We start from the raw sequence: 18,608 nt of genomic DNA on the forward strand, positions 1-18,608 counted from the left end.
GACATGGAAATCTAAAGGCAGGCTGAGATGAAGATTTTGGGGCAGTAGTAGTAGCTAGGTTGAGTTGAATTATATATAATGATGATATGGTTGAAATTGATTTGAAGAAGACTAAGACTACACTATCATTATTCCATCCATGACACTATAGTACACTAGTGATGAGGAGGCCAAGTTATATCTAATCAAAACAGCTGGAAGGCCTTAACATTATTATGTATGTGGCACAAATTCTTAGAGAGTAGGAGTAGTGAATCAAATGGTGCAGCAGAATAGCTGTCCCAGTTGCATTTCTTTGCATCACAGATATATGTATCCTTCCCCCTACATCAGACCCCATCTAACAACTTGTTCTTTGTTATTACCTAACCCTAACACTCTCATTACCTTGTCCTTTCTCCCCTTATTATTAACTACCCCATGGTAAATTTCATTATAATGCTATCTTGCATGCATGATATTCAATTCATTCCAAATACTTGATTGATGATACTTGTGATTAAGAAATAAGTAAAGTTACTAATCTTAGGAAGTGTCATGCAATGTTGGTTCCCAACCAGTGATTATGTGATAATTAATGTAGTTAGTTACTGGTCCTTAAATAATGAATGTGATGAGTGGTGTGAAAGATGGGGAGGCCGTACTGAACAGTAAGCTAGCTAGATAGCATGTAAACTTTGGGAAATGAACACATGCATTGTATTGTTTACTCAATACCTGAGTTATGAGTTATGAGCCCCAAAAGATATGAAAACACTTCCTTTTATAAAGAAAAAAATAGGAAAGTACTTTCTTCGTCATTTTCGGGAACCTTTCTTATATTTGGGTGATGGCGGGTTTTATCATCATGACTTATCAGCCATTCTCACTACTCAATAGTCAAATGGGAATCTTTTTCTCTGTTCAGTACCGTCTTGTCTTTTCTTTTCACTTCCTTTTTATATCTTTTTCTCTTTTTTAATTTATTAATAACATTAACTTTTTTTTTATTATTGGACTGGAACATTATCTTTATTTTGGGCTATATAGATAGGGTCTATCCCAACACAATTTAGGCCCAAAGATGATGGGCTAACAGGCCCAATTGACCAAAAATGTGAATTGAGAATTGAGGATGTGACCAAGAAAATCATACATGCATGACATCTTAAAGATAAAAAACAATTCATGACCCAAAAAAAAATAATAAAAAACAATCTATTTGTATGTTACCTAAGTTCTCTTCTCTGTTCAAGTTTAAGTAGATTGAATTACAAGAGTAGCATGCATGCATGACATCTTAAAAATCAAATAATAACACTAACACCTAGATGATTAATAACCTAGTAACATAGATAGTTTGAATTTAGGGGAAAAAAGAAAAAGAAAAACTACCATCTACTCTAGAACTTTATTGTTATGCTGCATCGTCATAATATTGTATATCGTTTTAAAAGTGTTTATTTTAAAATAAATATGATAAAAAAAATTATTATAAAAGAAGTCTTTTTTTTATTTTTTTATAAATACTTAAATAATTTTTTAAAAATTTATAATTTATTTTTAAAAATTATACCAGACATTAATACTATTATTTTTTATAAATTAAAAATTAAAAAAAATAACTTTCAAAACTTACCCAACGGACCCGTAATTATAAGCACTTAGATTATGGAATTGGAAAGCCAGGTATCAAGCTTTCAAGCATGTTGAATGTTCCTAACCAAAATTTCGACCAAGACCATGACTAATAATGCCAGCATTTAATTGGAACCTAATACAGAAATACTAGTGTTTTTCATTTTGGCGTAATTTCCACGTGGAAAACATGTGTCATTTCAATGCTTCCGTGTGAAGTCAGAGTAATCTCTCTGAATCTCTACTACTACAATTCAATTTCAATTGATGTATGTTATTACTCGGGCTTTTGATTCATGAACCAAATCTCGTGATATATTTTGAATTGAACGCATGAATCGCCATCTTTTATATTATCTTCAACTTTAATATTATTAATATTTAAACTCTTCAAATTTATATCTCTTGAACTAAGGGACTCATATAACTCCATTAGCTTAATTATTTGCTTTTCATTTTCTGTAAAATAAGAGGGTAAAAAAGAATTGCTCCATAAAACAAAAATTGTTCTCTTTCCTAGACTATATATTATAGACTATTTAATTTATGTATATAAAAATGGCAAGTTGCATTGACATGCAAGTTCCAATAATATATTCAAATTCGCGTCGGTTGTTTGTGCACCTTACAAAATGCAGACAAAAGAAAGATAACCCATTATTGGCCAATGGATGAGACCGAAGCTGCGCAGCATAATCATTCATAAATAAGTTAAAGTATCATAAAAAAAAATATAATAAATTCTTTTTAGATGGTAACAAATTATATAGAACGACATTATATACATTATTTTTGTGTATATATTTCTTACAAAAGGAATATAAAAATAAAAAAAATTTAAAGACAACAATTTTATTAAATTCTATTTAACATATAACTAATAAAAAAAAACTCATATTATTTAATAAAATCTCATACTAATACAAATATTATTGATAATTACTTAATAATTATAAATTACAAAAATTACTCCTTCATTCCTCTGCAAAAATTATCGGTCACACGCACCATGTGTCTTTATCGAAGAAGTTAAGTGGTATTGTCTAACCGCATACCCACCAATCACCATATTCTTCAGACTTGAGAGAAGAAAAAGAATCTTATCAAAAGAGAAGTGACAGAGAAAGAGCAACGAATAAGGCTTTTATGGAAAAGGAGAATAATATATAATATATAATAATAATATAACACTAATTACAACAAGAATCACATTCAATTTTTATTTTACATTAAACAATTTTTGTATAATTAATATCCTATCATATATATAAGACGTAAAATTTATAAAGTGGTATGGATTGTACATCATGCTATGAAATAATAAAAGGGCAATAATTAAGTAAAGAGAAAGTCTAGGGAGCCAATAGTCTAAGCGTACAATGTGTACAATGGAGGTTTAGGAAGTATTAGAGATATGACCATTAGTGTTACATTGTTCTGTCAGGTTACGCTTTTGGGATGAGTGGTTTCAGATATGGTATTAGTGTTCTAGATCTGAAAGGTCAAGAGTTCAATTCTTGATGAACTCCAAAAATAGTTTAATTTTTTATTGAGATGTTTATTATCCTTGGTATCCAGATGGTTATCCTTGATATCCAGATAGTTATTCTAGATAGTATGGTGATGTTCATTTTATTCATGGATCAAAGATTTAGTCCATTGTACACATTGTATATTTAGTCCATTGGCTCCCTAGCACTACTCGTAAGTAAATTTGAAATCTGAAAATAAGCGATTATAAAAAAATTGTTTTCGGTGCACAAAAGTAATAACTAATAAGTGTTCATAGATAATATCCGTTGAAAAGGAATATGCGGAGATTCGTAATGAAAGCAAGCCTCACGCCTAGTTTCCCAATGCATCCTACTGTTTGGATTATTCCATTCACACTTCTTTAAAGTATAATAAATAAATAAAATTAAAATGTAAAATAACAATCCAGTTTCCATGAGTTTTTGGTTTAGCTTTCCGGGAATTTCGCGAATAATTTCTGTCCAATAAATTTGTTCAGCAGAGAGAGTGAAAGAAAGAGTGTTGTGTTTCTTTGTTGCTTCATTCGCCGCGCGAAAGAAACATTGAAACACATAAAATTGCCCCCAATTGCAAGAAAGCTGAATTGTGATTTGAGACACACTTCCACTTGCATCCCCTTCCTCTGTTCTATATATAAACCTTCACAACCAAACACGCCCTCTCATATCTCCGCCGTTTCTCTTCTCTTTTCTTCTATACGAACCCTATCTTCATACATTTATTCATCACTATACATTTATATTCATTCATTTCCCCCCAAACCCAATTCAATGGCAATCCCCTGCCCCCATTTCATTGCCTCCGAGAAAGCAGCCATGGAAGCTGGCCTTCTTCTCCCTTCTTCCTCTCTCTGTCAGCTCATTCTCACCCAAGATGATTTGAAGAAAATTGCCGCCTACAAAGCCGTCGAGTACGTCGAATCCGGTATGGTTCTCGGTCTCGGAACCGGCTCCACTGCCAAACACGCCGTCGACCGAATCGGCGAGCTTCTCCGTCAAGGAAAGCTCAAGGACATCGTCGGAATCCCCACTTCCAAGAAGACGCACGAGCAAGCCCTCTCTCTCGGGATCCCCTTGTCGGATCTGGACTCTCACCCCGTCGTTGATCTCGCCATTGACGGCGCCGACGAGGTTGATCCTTACCTTAACCTCGTCAAGGGCCGCGGTGGCTCCCTCTTGAGGGAGAAGATGGTTGAAGGTGCTTGCAACAAGTTCGTTGTAATCGTCGATGAGTCCAAGCTCGTTAACTATATTGGTGGTAGCGGTTTGGCTATGCCCGTTGAAGTTATCCAATTTTGTTGGAAGTTCACTGCTTCCAGGCTTCAGAATCTCTTCCAGGAATCTGGTTGCATTGCAAAGCTCAGAACTTTGGGCGAAAAGGCTGAGCCTTATGTCACTGATAATGGCAACTATATAATTGATTTGTATTTCAAGCAGAGTATTGGAGATTTGAAGGCTGCCAGCGATTCCATTCTGCAAATCGCCGGTGTTGTGGAGCATGGAATGTTCATTGACATGGCTACCACTGTTATTGTTGCAGGTGAACTTGGCCTAACTGTCAAGAATAAGTAGTAGCTTAATTCAAACACCATTAAATGACATGAACAATAATGTAGGTAAAATTGGAATAGTCAGGGAGGTAGTTTAATTTGTAACGGTTGATGCTTTGACATTTGGGGGTGGCCTTTGGGGGGTTCTAACATACGATACCTGGTGTAGTTGCAATTGCTAGAGAAAGTATCTTAATTTCTCCGCCAATTTTGTTATTTTTGACCTGATTTGAGCAAGCAAGCATAAGAGAATTTTATAGACTTGCTGGGAATTGGAATTTTCAGTTCATGTAATGGCTCTTGTGTTTTGTACACAACTTGTTATTGAACTGATATTGTTTAACTTATTGAATTAATCCAATTCAATTTTTGCTATTTTATATTTTGGTGCTTAGCCTTTGTCTGATTCTAAAGTACTTTTTCTTTAAAATCAAGATGTAGCTGTTGTTCATAAATCACATGTAGTATGTTGTTGTATCCATTTAATTGTTATTTGGGGTCTAATAATTCGCGATTGTAAGTACACTTGTTAACAGGGTTTGTAAATTTTTGCAAACGTGAAAACACTTTGTGGTAGGTAGATCATAACTATCCCCATTCATTGACTTGAAAAAAGATTAATTGTTCTGTACTTCTCTGTCTAACTGTCTTATGGCATTGCAAAAGGCTATAAAATTGTCGTCATTCATGCATTAAAATTTTTCAATTATATTGCCATGATTATTCAATAGTGTGAATACTCGAGCAATTATTAGCATTGTCATCTGTATTTGCTTGTACTCTATGAAAAGGAGACTTCAGCTGCCTACCTAACTTCACACATGTCGTGTGATCAAGTTGTGTTCTTAAGTAGTTGATGCTTCTATTAATGTGTCTATATTGATTTTACGGATGAGCATTAACATAATGGAAGATTGTCTTGTATTCACGACGAATTCTTCCTCATTAGAAACCATTGAAGCTTGTTATTTTGTCTTTAGACTTGGAAAGATGTGGCAGTTCTCACATTACTGGTATTATTTCATATCAGTTGTGTTGTATTTCTAGATATCAGATTATTTGAGCTAGGAAAAGCTTCTTATCAGTAATAGTATTCTGTGATTAATACATAATGATTAAGTCATGATAACCTTATTCATGTAAAATTGGTGTATGTTAAATTTTTCATGATTGGTTAATATTTTATCCGAGTTATGATCATCTTTGTGATCATTTATAGTATTTTATCATTGAAACCAATTCCTAATTCTCTTCTTACTACCTTCAATATTATGTATTTTTTTGGTTTACTGTAATTTAATGTTGGATCAATAATCATACTGCAACATTCACAAAAAAAAAAAAGAAAGAGTAATAACCCAACTGTAACATGTTGTTGCTCTTTGATTTACAAGTCAGTTGGAAGGATGTTCTGTTCAATTCAATTCAGATATACTTTTGTTACATGTTGGCTTTAACATTAGATATTTAGATGAGATAAAACGTTCACTATAACTGCTTCATTGATAAATTATAACTAGGCTGCAAGACTAACTTATTGGACATTGGGTTACGAGTATATTTAATCATGCCCATACTTGAGTTCTTTGAAAATTAATAAGCTTTAGCATAGAAGATGCCAAAGTTATGGGTATGATGCTTGCAGTTGTTTGTAGCGACCAAGTAAACAAGTTACATACTGGTAATATTCTTGGTTATCTTAGAATTCTTTAGTTAACAATGCCGTGACTAGTGTTCTTTGTAATATGCTGACCCCAATTGCTAGGTGAGTTTCGGTTCTATCATCACTGATCTAGACCATTTCAACTTTTGTAATTGACTTTTGCTTTCTTTTTTGGAATCAAAGGTCAGAAACATGTTCGGTATAGGAGATTGCTTTAAAACACAATTCTAAAATTTTTTTGTTTTATCTCAAGTCGAATTTAATGTGGTGATTAAATTAGGTACTATAGTTTATCTTATCCATTTGAATGAAGAACTGGGGGCGGCATAGAATCCCTTTAATCCCGGAATTGCATGGGTAAAATAGAGCAGTTGTGTGTTGACTAAAGGTGTGCCTACTGCCTTAGACACCAAACAAGAACAAAAGATTTGAAGAAGATATCACCACCCCTGCTTCCCATTCTCATTATTATTTTGTTGCGACATGTTTAAACATGACTCTCACCACTTTGGACTTAACAACCACACAACACAATACGGTAAGAATTGGATGCGTCTTTGAATTGGGCTGTGTAATGGGCTGAAGTCCAATTCTAAAAGAAACAATCTGTGCATGAGTGTTGTTGTCCAAAACGATGCACAAATCCAAATAGAGGGTTTTGTCATTGTGTAGATTGCAAGATTCTTCTACACATGTAGAATGCAATTTGTTAAGATCTTAGAAAGGATTGCTGCAAGACTGGGCCAGTTTAGGATGACAATTTCTAAAATATTGGGGCCAATAACTAGTGAAAATATAGGTTTTGTAGGTTATTAGTGTTGATTTCTAAAGTAATTAACAGAAGAAAATAAATGTTTTTAACTATTTTTATTGGCGAAAGTTAGTGCAATCCAAATAAAGTAGGGAGTACAACACTCTTTAAAAGTTAACCTACTATTAAAAGTTATCAGGTAAATTAAATTTATTTATTATTATTATTATTTTTTTTTGTCATGGGCTGAACAAACAAACCAGCACTAACAAAAATACTAATTTTCCATTTAACACACGGACGACATTTACACCACAAAAATACTCAGGAAAATTTGATTGAATTCCTTTATTATTCTGTTATTGTCGATGTGATGTCTTCAAGCATTTTCACTGTTTTATTTGTTGGCAGGTGCTTCCATTATCGTTCTGATTAGTCACAGATTTTAACGCTCTTGAACCCACCACATTCCACCTCTATCATAAATGATCGTCCGAAAAATTGCTGCCATAGAAAAGGAAGACGCATGTCTGTCGCTGCTGCTGGTTGGCTAACTCCAAACGCAAAATCTATTCTGTAGAAGAACCTCGGTCTCCATGAAGGCGCCATGATTCTCAGATGACGACATAGTCAAAGCACAAAATAGATGACAGTTACAACTTACAACAAGTTCATTATCTTTTATTTCAAATTATCCTCAAATTGTACATAATAAAATAAAAAATTAAAATATAATTATATTTAAACAATTATTTGTATTTTTTTATTAATTTATTCAAAAAATAATTAAATTTTAAAGTTAATTGGTATAAAATATTACAGATATAAAATTAAGAAAAATTTTTATTTGTATAAGAATGAGCCTAATAAATAATTATTCTATTTAATATATAATTAAGAATATTTCTTTCTTTATCAACGAGTTATAGTTCAAATAACATAGTTTTCATCCAAGAGTTGATAAAAAAAAAAGAATACTTCTTTTTTTTATTAACTTTTTTCAAACATTAATTATTTATTTTACATGCAATATAGAAATAAATGAATATAATATTTATTGAGTAGACGCAATTACCTAAAAAAATTTTATTGTCATAGTGTTTGAATCAAATAAAAAAATATTATTTAAGAAAAAACTAATAATATATTTTTAATAATATTCTTAATACAAAATAATAAATTTTAAATATTTTTTAAATATATATTAACTAAAATAATAATATCCAAAATAATATATTATAATATAATAAATAACATATTTCAATAAAAAATTGTTAATAAAAATTATATAAATATTTTTATATAATTTTTGTTTCGCACAAAATAAAATTATTATATGTTTGTTTGCTTTTATGTGTATATATGTTCTTTTTAATTAATTTATATAATACAAATTTTTTATCATTTATTCATATTAATGTTTTAATTTGTTTCACACAAAATAAAATTATATATATAATATATATATATATATAACACAAATTTTTTTTCATTGTCTTTATATTTAATATTATATTTTATTTAGCATAAAACAAAATTTATTTAAATTTTAATATTATATATATAACTCAAAATTTTTTATCATTGTGTTTATATTTAATATTATAATTTATTTCACACAAAACAAAATTATTTAAATTTTAATATTATATACATAATATATTTTAATATTTTTTTAAGATTCTAATATATCTTTTTTTTTGGATTTAGTACATGAATTTTAACTTATTTTTTATGTATTATTTATTTTAATTTTAAAGTCCAATAACTTTTTTTTGTACAGACATGTTGTTTTTAATATTTATATACTATTTTTTATTTTTAACTTCAGTCTAATATCTGAGATTTATAAAAAAAAATCTAAAATTTATAAAAAAATAATTAACCTGATTAACAGGTTGCCTTTTTAAATCTAAACCATTCAAATAAAATATAATAAATAAAAAGTTCAGATTTAATGAATTCATAAGATGTACAGCACTCCATACTTAACAAGAAACATTTAAGAATGAGCCATTTTTATTTGTGTGTAATGACCATTGACACTTTATTTTAGTCCGCTTTTTTTTTTTTTTTTGTTCCGTAGATAATAAAACCATTGCCATTGACGAAGTAAGTTATATCACCATATGATTATTAGATGTTACTAATGCATATTCTATAAATATCATATAGAAAAAAACACAATTAAATTTGTATATTTTTAATATATTAAATATATTAAAAGTTTTAAATATTTTATTAGGATAAAATATATTTTTGTTCTTAATATTTGTAATTTTTTTTTAAAATATCTCTATTATTTAGTTATATTTAATTTTATTTTTAATATTTTCGATTTGTATCAAAATTATTCCTAAATGTTAACTCCATGTAAAATATTAGGGATAAAATTAAAAATTGTTAAGGATAGTTTTGACACAAATAAAATATATTAAAGATAAAATTAAATGCATCAAAAATGTTAAGGACAAAATTAAATAAAATTAAATGTTAGAAGTATTTTTGAAAAAACATTACAAAGGACAAGAATTATACTTTACCATTTTATTATTATGCTCTTACTTTCGGTTATTACTCATCAGCATATAACTTTTTTATGAATAAATAGTCAAATTCGTCCTTGAAATATTACCCGTTTTCTAAAGGGACACTCTACTATACAGATTGAAGTGGGATAGAGAGAGAAAATAAATTCTTTTTATAGTTATTTTTAATTATTTTATTGTTATTCAAAATGGGGGTCCTATCCTTTTTAATCTCTCTTTCATCCCATAAAAAGAAAGATCTATAAACTTACATCTTCACCGTATAATTCACCTTCTCTAAATTGGTTTTTGAAATATTTTTTAATCAAATTTATCATTAAAAATTTTTTAATTAGTCACATTAGTCATCCTGTCATTTTTGTTACAAAAATGTCAAAATTTACTTATGTGACACATTAGTGATACCATGTTGACCACATTACGTACTTAGCAATCCTAATTAGCTGCTAACATGATAAGTTTATGCAATTAAATGAAATCAATTCCAAATTAAGGAGGATCTTGAGACGGTGAAAATTTTTAATTTAGAGTTAATTTGATCTAATTTTATAAATATATCATGTTAGTTATTAATTAGAATTATTAGGTATGTACTTTGGTGTCACTTAATGTACTATATTAACAAATTTTGATGTCATAAGCAACAAAAATAAAAAAAATTAATGTGACTAACTTAAAATTTTTAAAAGACAAATTTAATTAAAAAACTTTTTAAGAATCAATTTAAAAAATAAATAATTTTTTAAAGACAAAATTAATTATTTATTTATTTTTTTAAAATCCATTTAAGCTTATTACATAGTAGGGGTGTCCATGGATCGGATCCGATCCGCATATCCGCGGTATTTATCCGAATCCGATCCGAAAATTGCGGATATGGATCCGATCCGCAAGGCTTTCGGATCGGATCGGATCCGCACACTAATCGGATCGGATTGCGAATTTTGTGTTGGTATCCGCATATCCGATCCGCATATCCGCGTATCCGCAAAATTAAAGAAATAAATAAATAAATATTCTTTTTATGTTTTATTTCAATTAATAATTATCATATATGTTATATTATTTTAATTTATTATTTAAAATAAGTATGTTTAATATTATTTTAAGAGTAAACATATTTAAAAGAATAGAAAAAATGAATTTTATTGATATTTTTTAATAAAAATAAGCCTTTAAAAATATTTTTGTGTTTTGCGGATATATCCGATATCCGATCCGATCCGCAAATGTGCGTATCGGATCGGATCCAACCTTAAAAGTTGCGGATATTAGATCCGATCCGATGATTTTAATGCGAATCGGATCGAATTTTTGGCCATATCCGATCCAATCCGATCCACGGACACCCCTATTACATAGTAATACAAAAACAACATATCAATTTGTACAAATTTTTAAATAAGTAAATGATGCAAAATTTAATTCTGAGCCGTGAATATTTGTATAGTTGTATGCAAATGAAAAAAAAATCAATTTTGTTCGTAATTGGGATAAGTACTTTTTTCGTTTCCAAGGTCTGGGGTCGAAATCAAAATCGTCCCCATCTTTTTTTTTTATTAAAATCATCCTCTCAACGTTTAAAAACGCTTTAAAATCATCATTTCCCGAATTTTTGGATTAAAATACCCTTATCATCATCATTCTCCTACCACCACCACCACCACCCTCCCTTCCCTAACCCTCCTCCCACCCCTCACCCCACCCCCACCCCCACCGCCGGTCTCCCCTCCCCTCCTCCTCCCCCTCCCTTCCCGCCTCCCCCACCCCTGCCCCCACCCCATCCCACACCCGGTTTCCCCTTTCCCTCCTCCTCCCCCTCCCCCCTCCCTTCCCTCCTCCCCTGCCCCCCACCCCCACCCCCACCCCCACCCCAACCCCGGTTTCCCCTTCCCCTCCTCCTCCTCCTCCCCCCTCCCTTCCCTCCTCCCCTTCCCGCCATCCCCACCCCTGCCCCCACCCCTCATCATCATCATTCTCCTATTCACCTTCACCACCACCACCACCACAGACACCGCCACCACCTTCACCACCCCCACCCCCCCCCCCTCACTCACACCCCCACCCCTCACCCTCCCCCACCCTCACCTCACCCGCCACCCCTCACTGCCTCCCCTCCCACCCCTCAACACCTCACCCCCCACCTCCCTCACCCGCCACCCCTCACTGCCTCCTCCCCCACCCCTCAACACCTCACCCGCCACCCCTAACTGCCTTCTCCCCCACCCCACCCCTCAACACTTCACCCCCACCCTCACCTCACCCACTCCATCACCCCTCACCCCTCACCCACTCTTCACGGTCATCATCATCATCAACAGAAAATTCACAGATTTCAACAAAAATTTCACAGATTTCACAGAAAATTCACAGATTTCACATAACAAGAAGAAGAAAAAGAAGAAGAAGAAGTGGTGGTGGGTTGATGCGGTGCGGTGCGGCGGCGAAGCAGCGGTGAACGGCGCAGCTCGTGGCTCCATGGGTGACGGCGTGAGGCGCGGATCTGGCGGCGAGGCGCGGTGGGGCGCGGCGGGATGAGCACGGCGCGACGGCGGTGCGACCGGACGGCGTGGAGCGCGGCCCCCCTTCCCCTCCGATTTTCTTTTCCCCCTCCTCGCCCTCCCCTTTTCTCGCGGACTCCCCCCCACCCCCTTTTCTTCTTTTTATTTATTTATTTTATAATTATTTTATTTTATAAATTTTTAATAATAAAGGGTAATTTGGTAAAAACAAAAAAATAAAAGTAGAAAATGATGATTTTATAACATTTTATAACGTTGAGGATGATTTTAATAACAAAAAAAGATCAGACACGATTTTGATTTTGACCCCAGATCTTGGGGACGAAAAAAATACTTATCCCTTCGTAATTATTATGCTAAATTAATGCAAAGGTCCATATATTTTATTAAATTCATAAATAAATCTCTATACTTCACAAATTTGTAATAAGATTTTTATACTTTGTAATAGTTTTTAATTAGACTTTAGTTGTTATGAAAAAGTTTATTTTATTTTAATATTATTAAGTATACATACTTATAAGACTTATTTGTTATTTTTTTTTGCGTTTTTTTTTTTGTCAAAATTAACTTTGAGGTGCCATTTTAAAAATGTACTCTTTATTTTTAATATTATTAGACTGATTATTAAAAATTTGTAAATTATATTTGCTTTCACTTAAAATCTTAATTTAAAAACAATTTGATTTGATTTTATCATTTAAAAATACTTTTAATATTTAATTTTATTTAATTTTATTTTTAATATTTTTGGCACATTCAATTTTATTTTTAATATTTTTTATTTGTGTAAAAATTATTTCTGAAAATTTTTAATTTTATCTTCAATATTTTACATGAAATTGATGTTTAGAAGTAATTTTGATACAAATAAAAAATGTTAGGGGATAAAATTAAATGTAACTAAATATTAAAAATATTTTTCAAAAAATTTTCAAATATTAGAGATAAAAATATATTTTATTATAATAAAATATTTAAAACTTTTAATATATTAAAATATACAAATTTAATTGTGTATTTTTTAATAATATTTTTAGAACATACGTTAGTAACTTCTAATAACAATATCGTGGTATAATCTATTGTCCTCTGGCAATGATTTTATTATCTTTGAAACAAAAAAATAATAAAAAAGAGGACCAAAAAAAGGTATCAACGGTTATTACACACAAATAAAAATATTTTAAAATATTTATTTTCTTCTGTTAATATCCTAGAATAATTATCATTATCAAATGGTTAATTATTTTACAAATTAACATTAGTGAATAGTAACCTACAAATTACAAAATCTATATCTTCACTAGTTATTGGGCCCACTATTTTAGAAGCTGTTGGCCTGAACTGGCCCAGTCTTGCAACAATCTTTCTTAAGAGCTTAACACATTATATTCTATATTTGTAGAAGAATCTTGCAATCTACACGGTAGCAAAACTCCCAAATAGAATGGGCAAACTCTGATCCTTCTCAAAAGTATACAATCACACCATGAAAACGAGCTACTAGGGGCGAAAACATCATGTTTTTAGTCCCTTAAATACATGATCAAACATTCCATTAAGAGCGCAACTGAGATTTTGGTTGAGTGGCTATATGCGTTGTCTCTTAATATGAATATGTTGTGCATGGATTTGAATTTTGACGATGACCAAGTAGTAAATAGAACTTTTATGGTGTGGGTGTGATGTGTGTGAGTGTGATCTAAAATTGGTAGATATCTAATCCATCCAATAAAAAACATTTTATTAAAGATGGAATATAATTAGGGGTGGCAAACGAGCTAGCCCGTCCCACAAAAAAAACTATTATTTGGTGAGTTAGTTTGCCTCGATGTCTACTAAAACGGTCTCAAATTTGTACCTGCTCTGTCTAATGGCAAATTGATAGATTGAAGATGCTTAAGCCCGCTAATTTTTTTTTTGTCTTGAAAAAATTACTAAATTATTAAATATTAAAAAAATATATAAGTTCACAAATATTTTAATAAATTTATAATTTTTAAAGACAAAAAAAATTTAAATTTTTAAATTCACAAAAACATTAGTTTTTTAATTCTAAATAACTAATAAACATAATTATCAAATAAATTATTTTAAACAAAATAATAAAACCAATATTGTCCAAAACATATAATTAAACATTATTTAAGTTTTTAATCAATCAAACATAATCCAAATTATAACTTCAAGTAAAACGAACAAACATTTTAAATACAAGTACAAAACTAACATTTCAAATTCAATTATCATTTAAAACCAAAAATCCGTCCCACCCGCCAAAACCCATGTATTAGCAGTGCAAGTTAGACGGATTTTTTATTGTAGCGATCTCAAATTTCTAGCCCAACTTTTTTTTTTTAACGAATTATGCGAGTCGACCCATCGAGTTTCGACAAGTTTCCCACCCTTAATTTCGACCCTCTCAAATTGATAATTTTACATGTAAAATTCTTTATTTTTATGGTTTGGCTCCTCTTAATTTTATTTTGTGGCCTTTTATTTAGTTATATCTTTTATGCTAGCTTCCTTCAAACAAAAGTTCTAGCTCTGTTCCTACATTCCATATAATTATCAAGCATCTCATATTATCTCGTGAACTTTTGACATCCCATTGTACCTAAAGCCCTATTGGGCAAATGAAAAAGTAGGAAAAGGAGAGTAAAGAGTGAATACTGAATAGTGTGTGAAAGGAAAGAAAGGAAAGTTCACAACATCTTTCACTTTATCTATGCTCCTTTGTGCTGCACTACCATGCAAAGACTATTATTGTTGATTTGAAACATAGTTAACAAGTTGCTTACCCACCAAGAAAACTTAGTAAAAGTACTTTATACACTGCTCTCTGCAATCATTTATAATAACTTGCTTCAAGCTTCATAATACATCATGGCCGGATCATCCTCCAAAACCCCTCGTTTCTTATTGAAACGTAAAACCAAATCCATTGACTCAGTTTCAGCTAAAGCCAACCGAAGTCTATTCACCACTCCTGAACCTGACATAGAGGATTATGGCCATTTCTTTGCTTCAAAGAATAAGAAGGTAGCTGACACGTTTCTGGAGAAGTATAGGAGCAAGAGGGGCTTGTTTGTCACCGATGTTAGCAAGACAGAATGGTGCCAAAAGCAAATGGAGTTTTCTCTCTTCTTTGATGATGAGGAATGCAATAACAACAACAATGATGACAAAGAATGCTTCAGCTTCGTTTATGAAGGAAGAGCATCAGGAACAGGGAAGAACAATACCCATGATCAGGCTATGAAAGCTGGCATCGATCGCCATGTTGAACTGCGAAACGAGGTTCTGAAACCGGTGAGAGTGGAGGTGAAGTCAAGAGAAGATTGCATGGCACTGAAACTTGTTAACTTCATAAATGGCGTGAATCAGTTGTTGTTTGAAGGACTCACCCGCGAGCTTCCAATAGTAAGCTTTGCTTTCGAACAAGGGATATGGATGGTGGGAAGCATCGACGAGGTTCGAATGCATAGCACTGATCACAGGCCAATACTCGTTGAGACGAAGACTCGAATCAGCGACACAGTTCCTTCAGAATCACAGAAAAGAAACGGTAGGATTCAGTTGATGTGTTACAAGTATTTATGGGACAATCTAGTTTCCAATCCATTCCCTTTGAGAGAGTTCTATGATTACTTCGATTTAGAACCGCAGCGAGCATTGTGTGAAGATCTGAAGAAGGCATGTTGTTGTTCTGGTTTCAATGCAGTGACGCTTAATGAAGTGGTGGTGTGTTACCAAACAGCGTGTAAGATGATGCCACGTGCACATGATGATGAGTTAGTGCTTCGATATGAGTCTCAGAGAGATAAGTCACTGGTGCTTGATGAAGACAAGTTTGCATACAATTATGGGTGGTTAAAGAGTGAGATTTCGAAATGCCTTCAGTTTTGGCTTCAACAGAGAGAAGCTAGTTTCGTTGCTGTGGAAGACCAATGGAAATGTGCCTACTGTTATTTTACGTCTCTGTGTCCAGCATACCCACATGACACTACTGATGATGAATGATGACTCGTTATTATATGAAAAAATATTAAACAATATAAGTAATAGATATATTGAAGTTTATTTTATTAGTCTATGAATGATTACTTTAATATTAAAATTTAGAAGTTTAATTTAAAAATGTAATATATTTATATTTGATTGGTAGCTGTTCATATTGTTCAACAAAATCATTATTTCCTCAAAATTTATACTAAGAATTGGCATCTTAAATTTGGAGTTAGCTGTGTGCATCATGAATGAAAATACAAACAAAATTTCGAGTTGACGGTCTTTCTCTTTTTCAATCATACTATGTCAATAATATGTGGATGTACAAAAATTAGTCAGTTATTATTATTGGTATAAAATATATATTAAAAATAATTTAATATATATTATAATTTATAAACTAATATGTATGGGCTGAGGCCCGCTCTTGTGTCGGTAAATGAAAAACAGACTAGGCCCACACGCTTTTCCGGTGGTGGCGTGCCTGGTCTTCCAAAGCCCAATTCATAGCTTTCTGTTGTTCAAGTTCAGGGACCCACTACTTTTTCCTGTGCAACAGGAAAAGGGACCCACTACTTTTTAAGTCTTCAACTGATTTAATTATTTTGTCACCTGCTAGACGGTGAAATTAAGTAATTAACGGAACAATCCCGCTAAGAAATAAGAGAAGTTTAGTCAACAATATAAATATTTTTAAATTATATTTTATATTAATTATTATTAATTAGTGGTTATTTAAATTTTTTCAAAAGATACAAAATTAATGATTATTAATTATTTTTTCTTACTCTAATTCACTTTTTACTATTTATTACGCAAATACTAATTCTTCTTTTAAAAAAAATTGAAACTCCGAAAAACAAAAAGTACTGAAACATAAGATAAGAATCATCTAAATTTTAAGAAAAAAATATATAAAATATAAAAAAAAGAATCATTCAAAACTAATAATAATAATCATCTAAATTCTAAGAAAAAAATATACAAAACATAGAAAAATAAATCATCCAAAACTAAAAAAATCATTTGAAATGTAGAAAAAAACATAAAAAATTAGTTAAAAAAACCATTCAAAACTAAATAGGAGGAAGAGAAGAAAAGTCGCAGGATAGCCGGCGACGACGTCTTAGACGACGTTGCTTGGACAGTAGGGGGACTCGCGGTGGCATGTTGCGACGAGTGGAGGAATCGCCATGAATCAGAGTAGTTGATCGCGCGTTGCGAATGGGGACCTAGTGGTGACTGCGTCGCAACGAATGGAGAGTCGTGGGATGCGAGTGGCGAGTGATGGGAAGTCGCGAGCGGCAAGGATGTGTCGGGCGAGCGAGGGGACGCGAGGAGGGTGAAGTAGAAGCACAATGGTGGCTGTCTTTCCTGTGCGTAGGGGTGTCCGCGGATCGGATATGGCCTAAAATTCGATCCGATCCGCATTAAAATCATCGGATCGGATCGGATCCAATATCCGCAACTTTTAAGGTTGGATCCGATCCGATCCGATCCGCACATTTGCGGATCGGATCGGATTGGATATCGGATATATCCGCAAAACACAAAAATATTTTTAAAGGCTTATTTTTATTAAAAAAATATCAATAAAACTCATTTTTTCTATTCTTTTAAATATGTTTACTCTTAAAATAATATTAAACATACTTTTTTTAAATAATAAATTAAAATAATATAACATATATGATAATTATTAATTGAAATAAAACATAAAAAGAATATTTATTTATTTATTTCTTTAATTTCGCGGATATGCAGATCCCAACACAAAATCCGCAATCCGATCCGATTAGTGTGCGGATCCGATCCGATCCGATCCGATCCGAAAACCTTGCGGATCGGATCCATATCCGCAATTTTCGGATCGGATTCGGATAAATACCGCAGATATGTGGATCGGATCCGATCCATGGACACCCCTACCTGTGCGAACGGCAGATGAAGTGGCAGAGAAGAATGCAAGGACGACCAGCGATGGCACGCAAGGATGGTGCTGTGGTGACGCTAGCAGCGCGAGAACGAAATTGTGGTAGCGTGGGATATTGGGAAGAGATATTAGGATTTGTGATTTTGTGTAGTCAATGGTAAGTGAAAGTGAAAATAAATTAGGGTAAATTTTGATTCAAAAATGTCATTAATATCAATTAACAAAATTTTCAACTTAAAAAAATAATTTAAAATTAATAATTATTAATTGAATTGTTCAATTATTAGTTCGTAGACACTTGATTTCCTATACTTTTTCTTTAACCGAATGATGAACCTATCCCACAATATTTTTTTTATATAGAAATACTATATTGTACAATTCTTTGGGCTTCAAGCCCCGTTATTAATAAAAAAAAATATACTATATTATACAAAAAACAATTATACATATGGGATTATTCTTATTTGTTTTTTT

The 18,608-nt window shown here is 32.1% G+C and overlaps 2 protein-coding genes across 2 annotated transcripts; both read left to right on the plus strand.

Moving 5' to 3' along the window:
* Positions 1-3,545: 3,545 nt before the first annotated feature.
* On the plus strand, positions 3,546-5,081 carry LOC130950522 (probable ribose-5-phosphate isomerase 2). Its single transcript, XM_057879042.1, has one exon. The coding sequence runs from the start codon at positions 3,921-3,923 to the stop codon at positions 4,719-4,721; it is 801 nt and encodes a 266-aa protein (XP_057735025.1). The 5' UTR covers positions 3,546-3,920; the 3' UTR covers positions 4,722-5,081.
* Positions 5,082-14,975: 9,894 nt separating this feature from the next.
* Positions 14,976-16,406, plus strand: LOC130951055 (exonuclease V, chloroplastic-like). The gene has a single exon (XM_057879666.1). The coding sequence runs from the start codon at positions 15,074-15,076 to the stop codon at positions 16,208-16,210; it is 1,137 nt and encodes a 378-aa protein (XP_057735649.1). The 5' UTR covers positions 14,976-15,073; the 3' UTR covers positions 16,211-16,406.
* The last annotated feature ends 2,202 nt before the right edge of the window (positions 16,407-18,608 follow it).

The sequence above is a fragment of the Arachis stenosperma genome, chromosome 9 (genome assembly GCF_014773155.1).
Source record: "Arachis stenosperma cultivar V10309 chromosome 9, arast.V10309.gnm1.PFL2, whole genome shotgun sequence".
Classification (NCBI taxonomy): domain Eukaryota; kingdom Viridiplantae; phylum Streptophyta; class Magnoliopsida; order Fabales; family Fabaceae; genus Arachis; species Arachis stenosperma.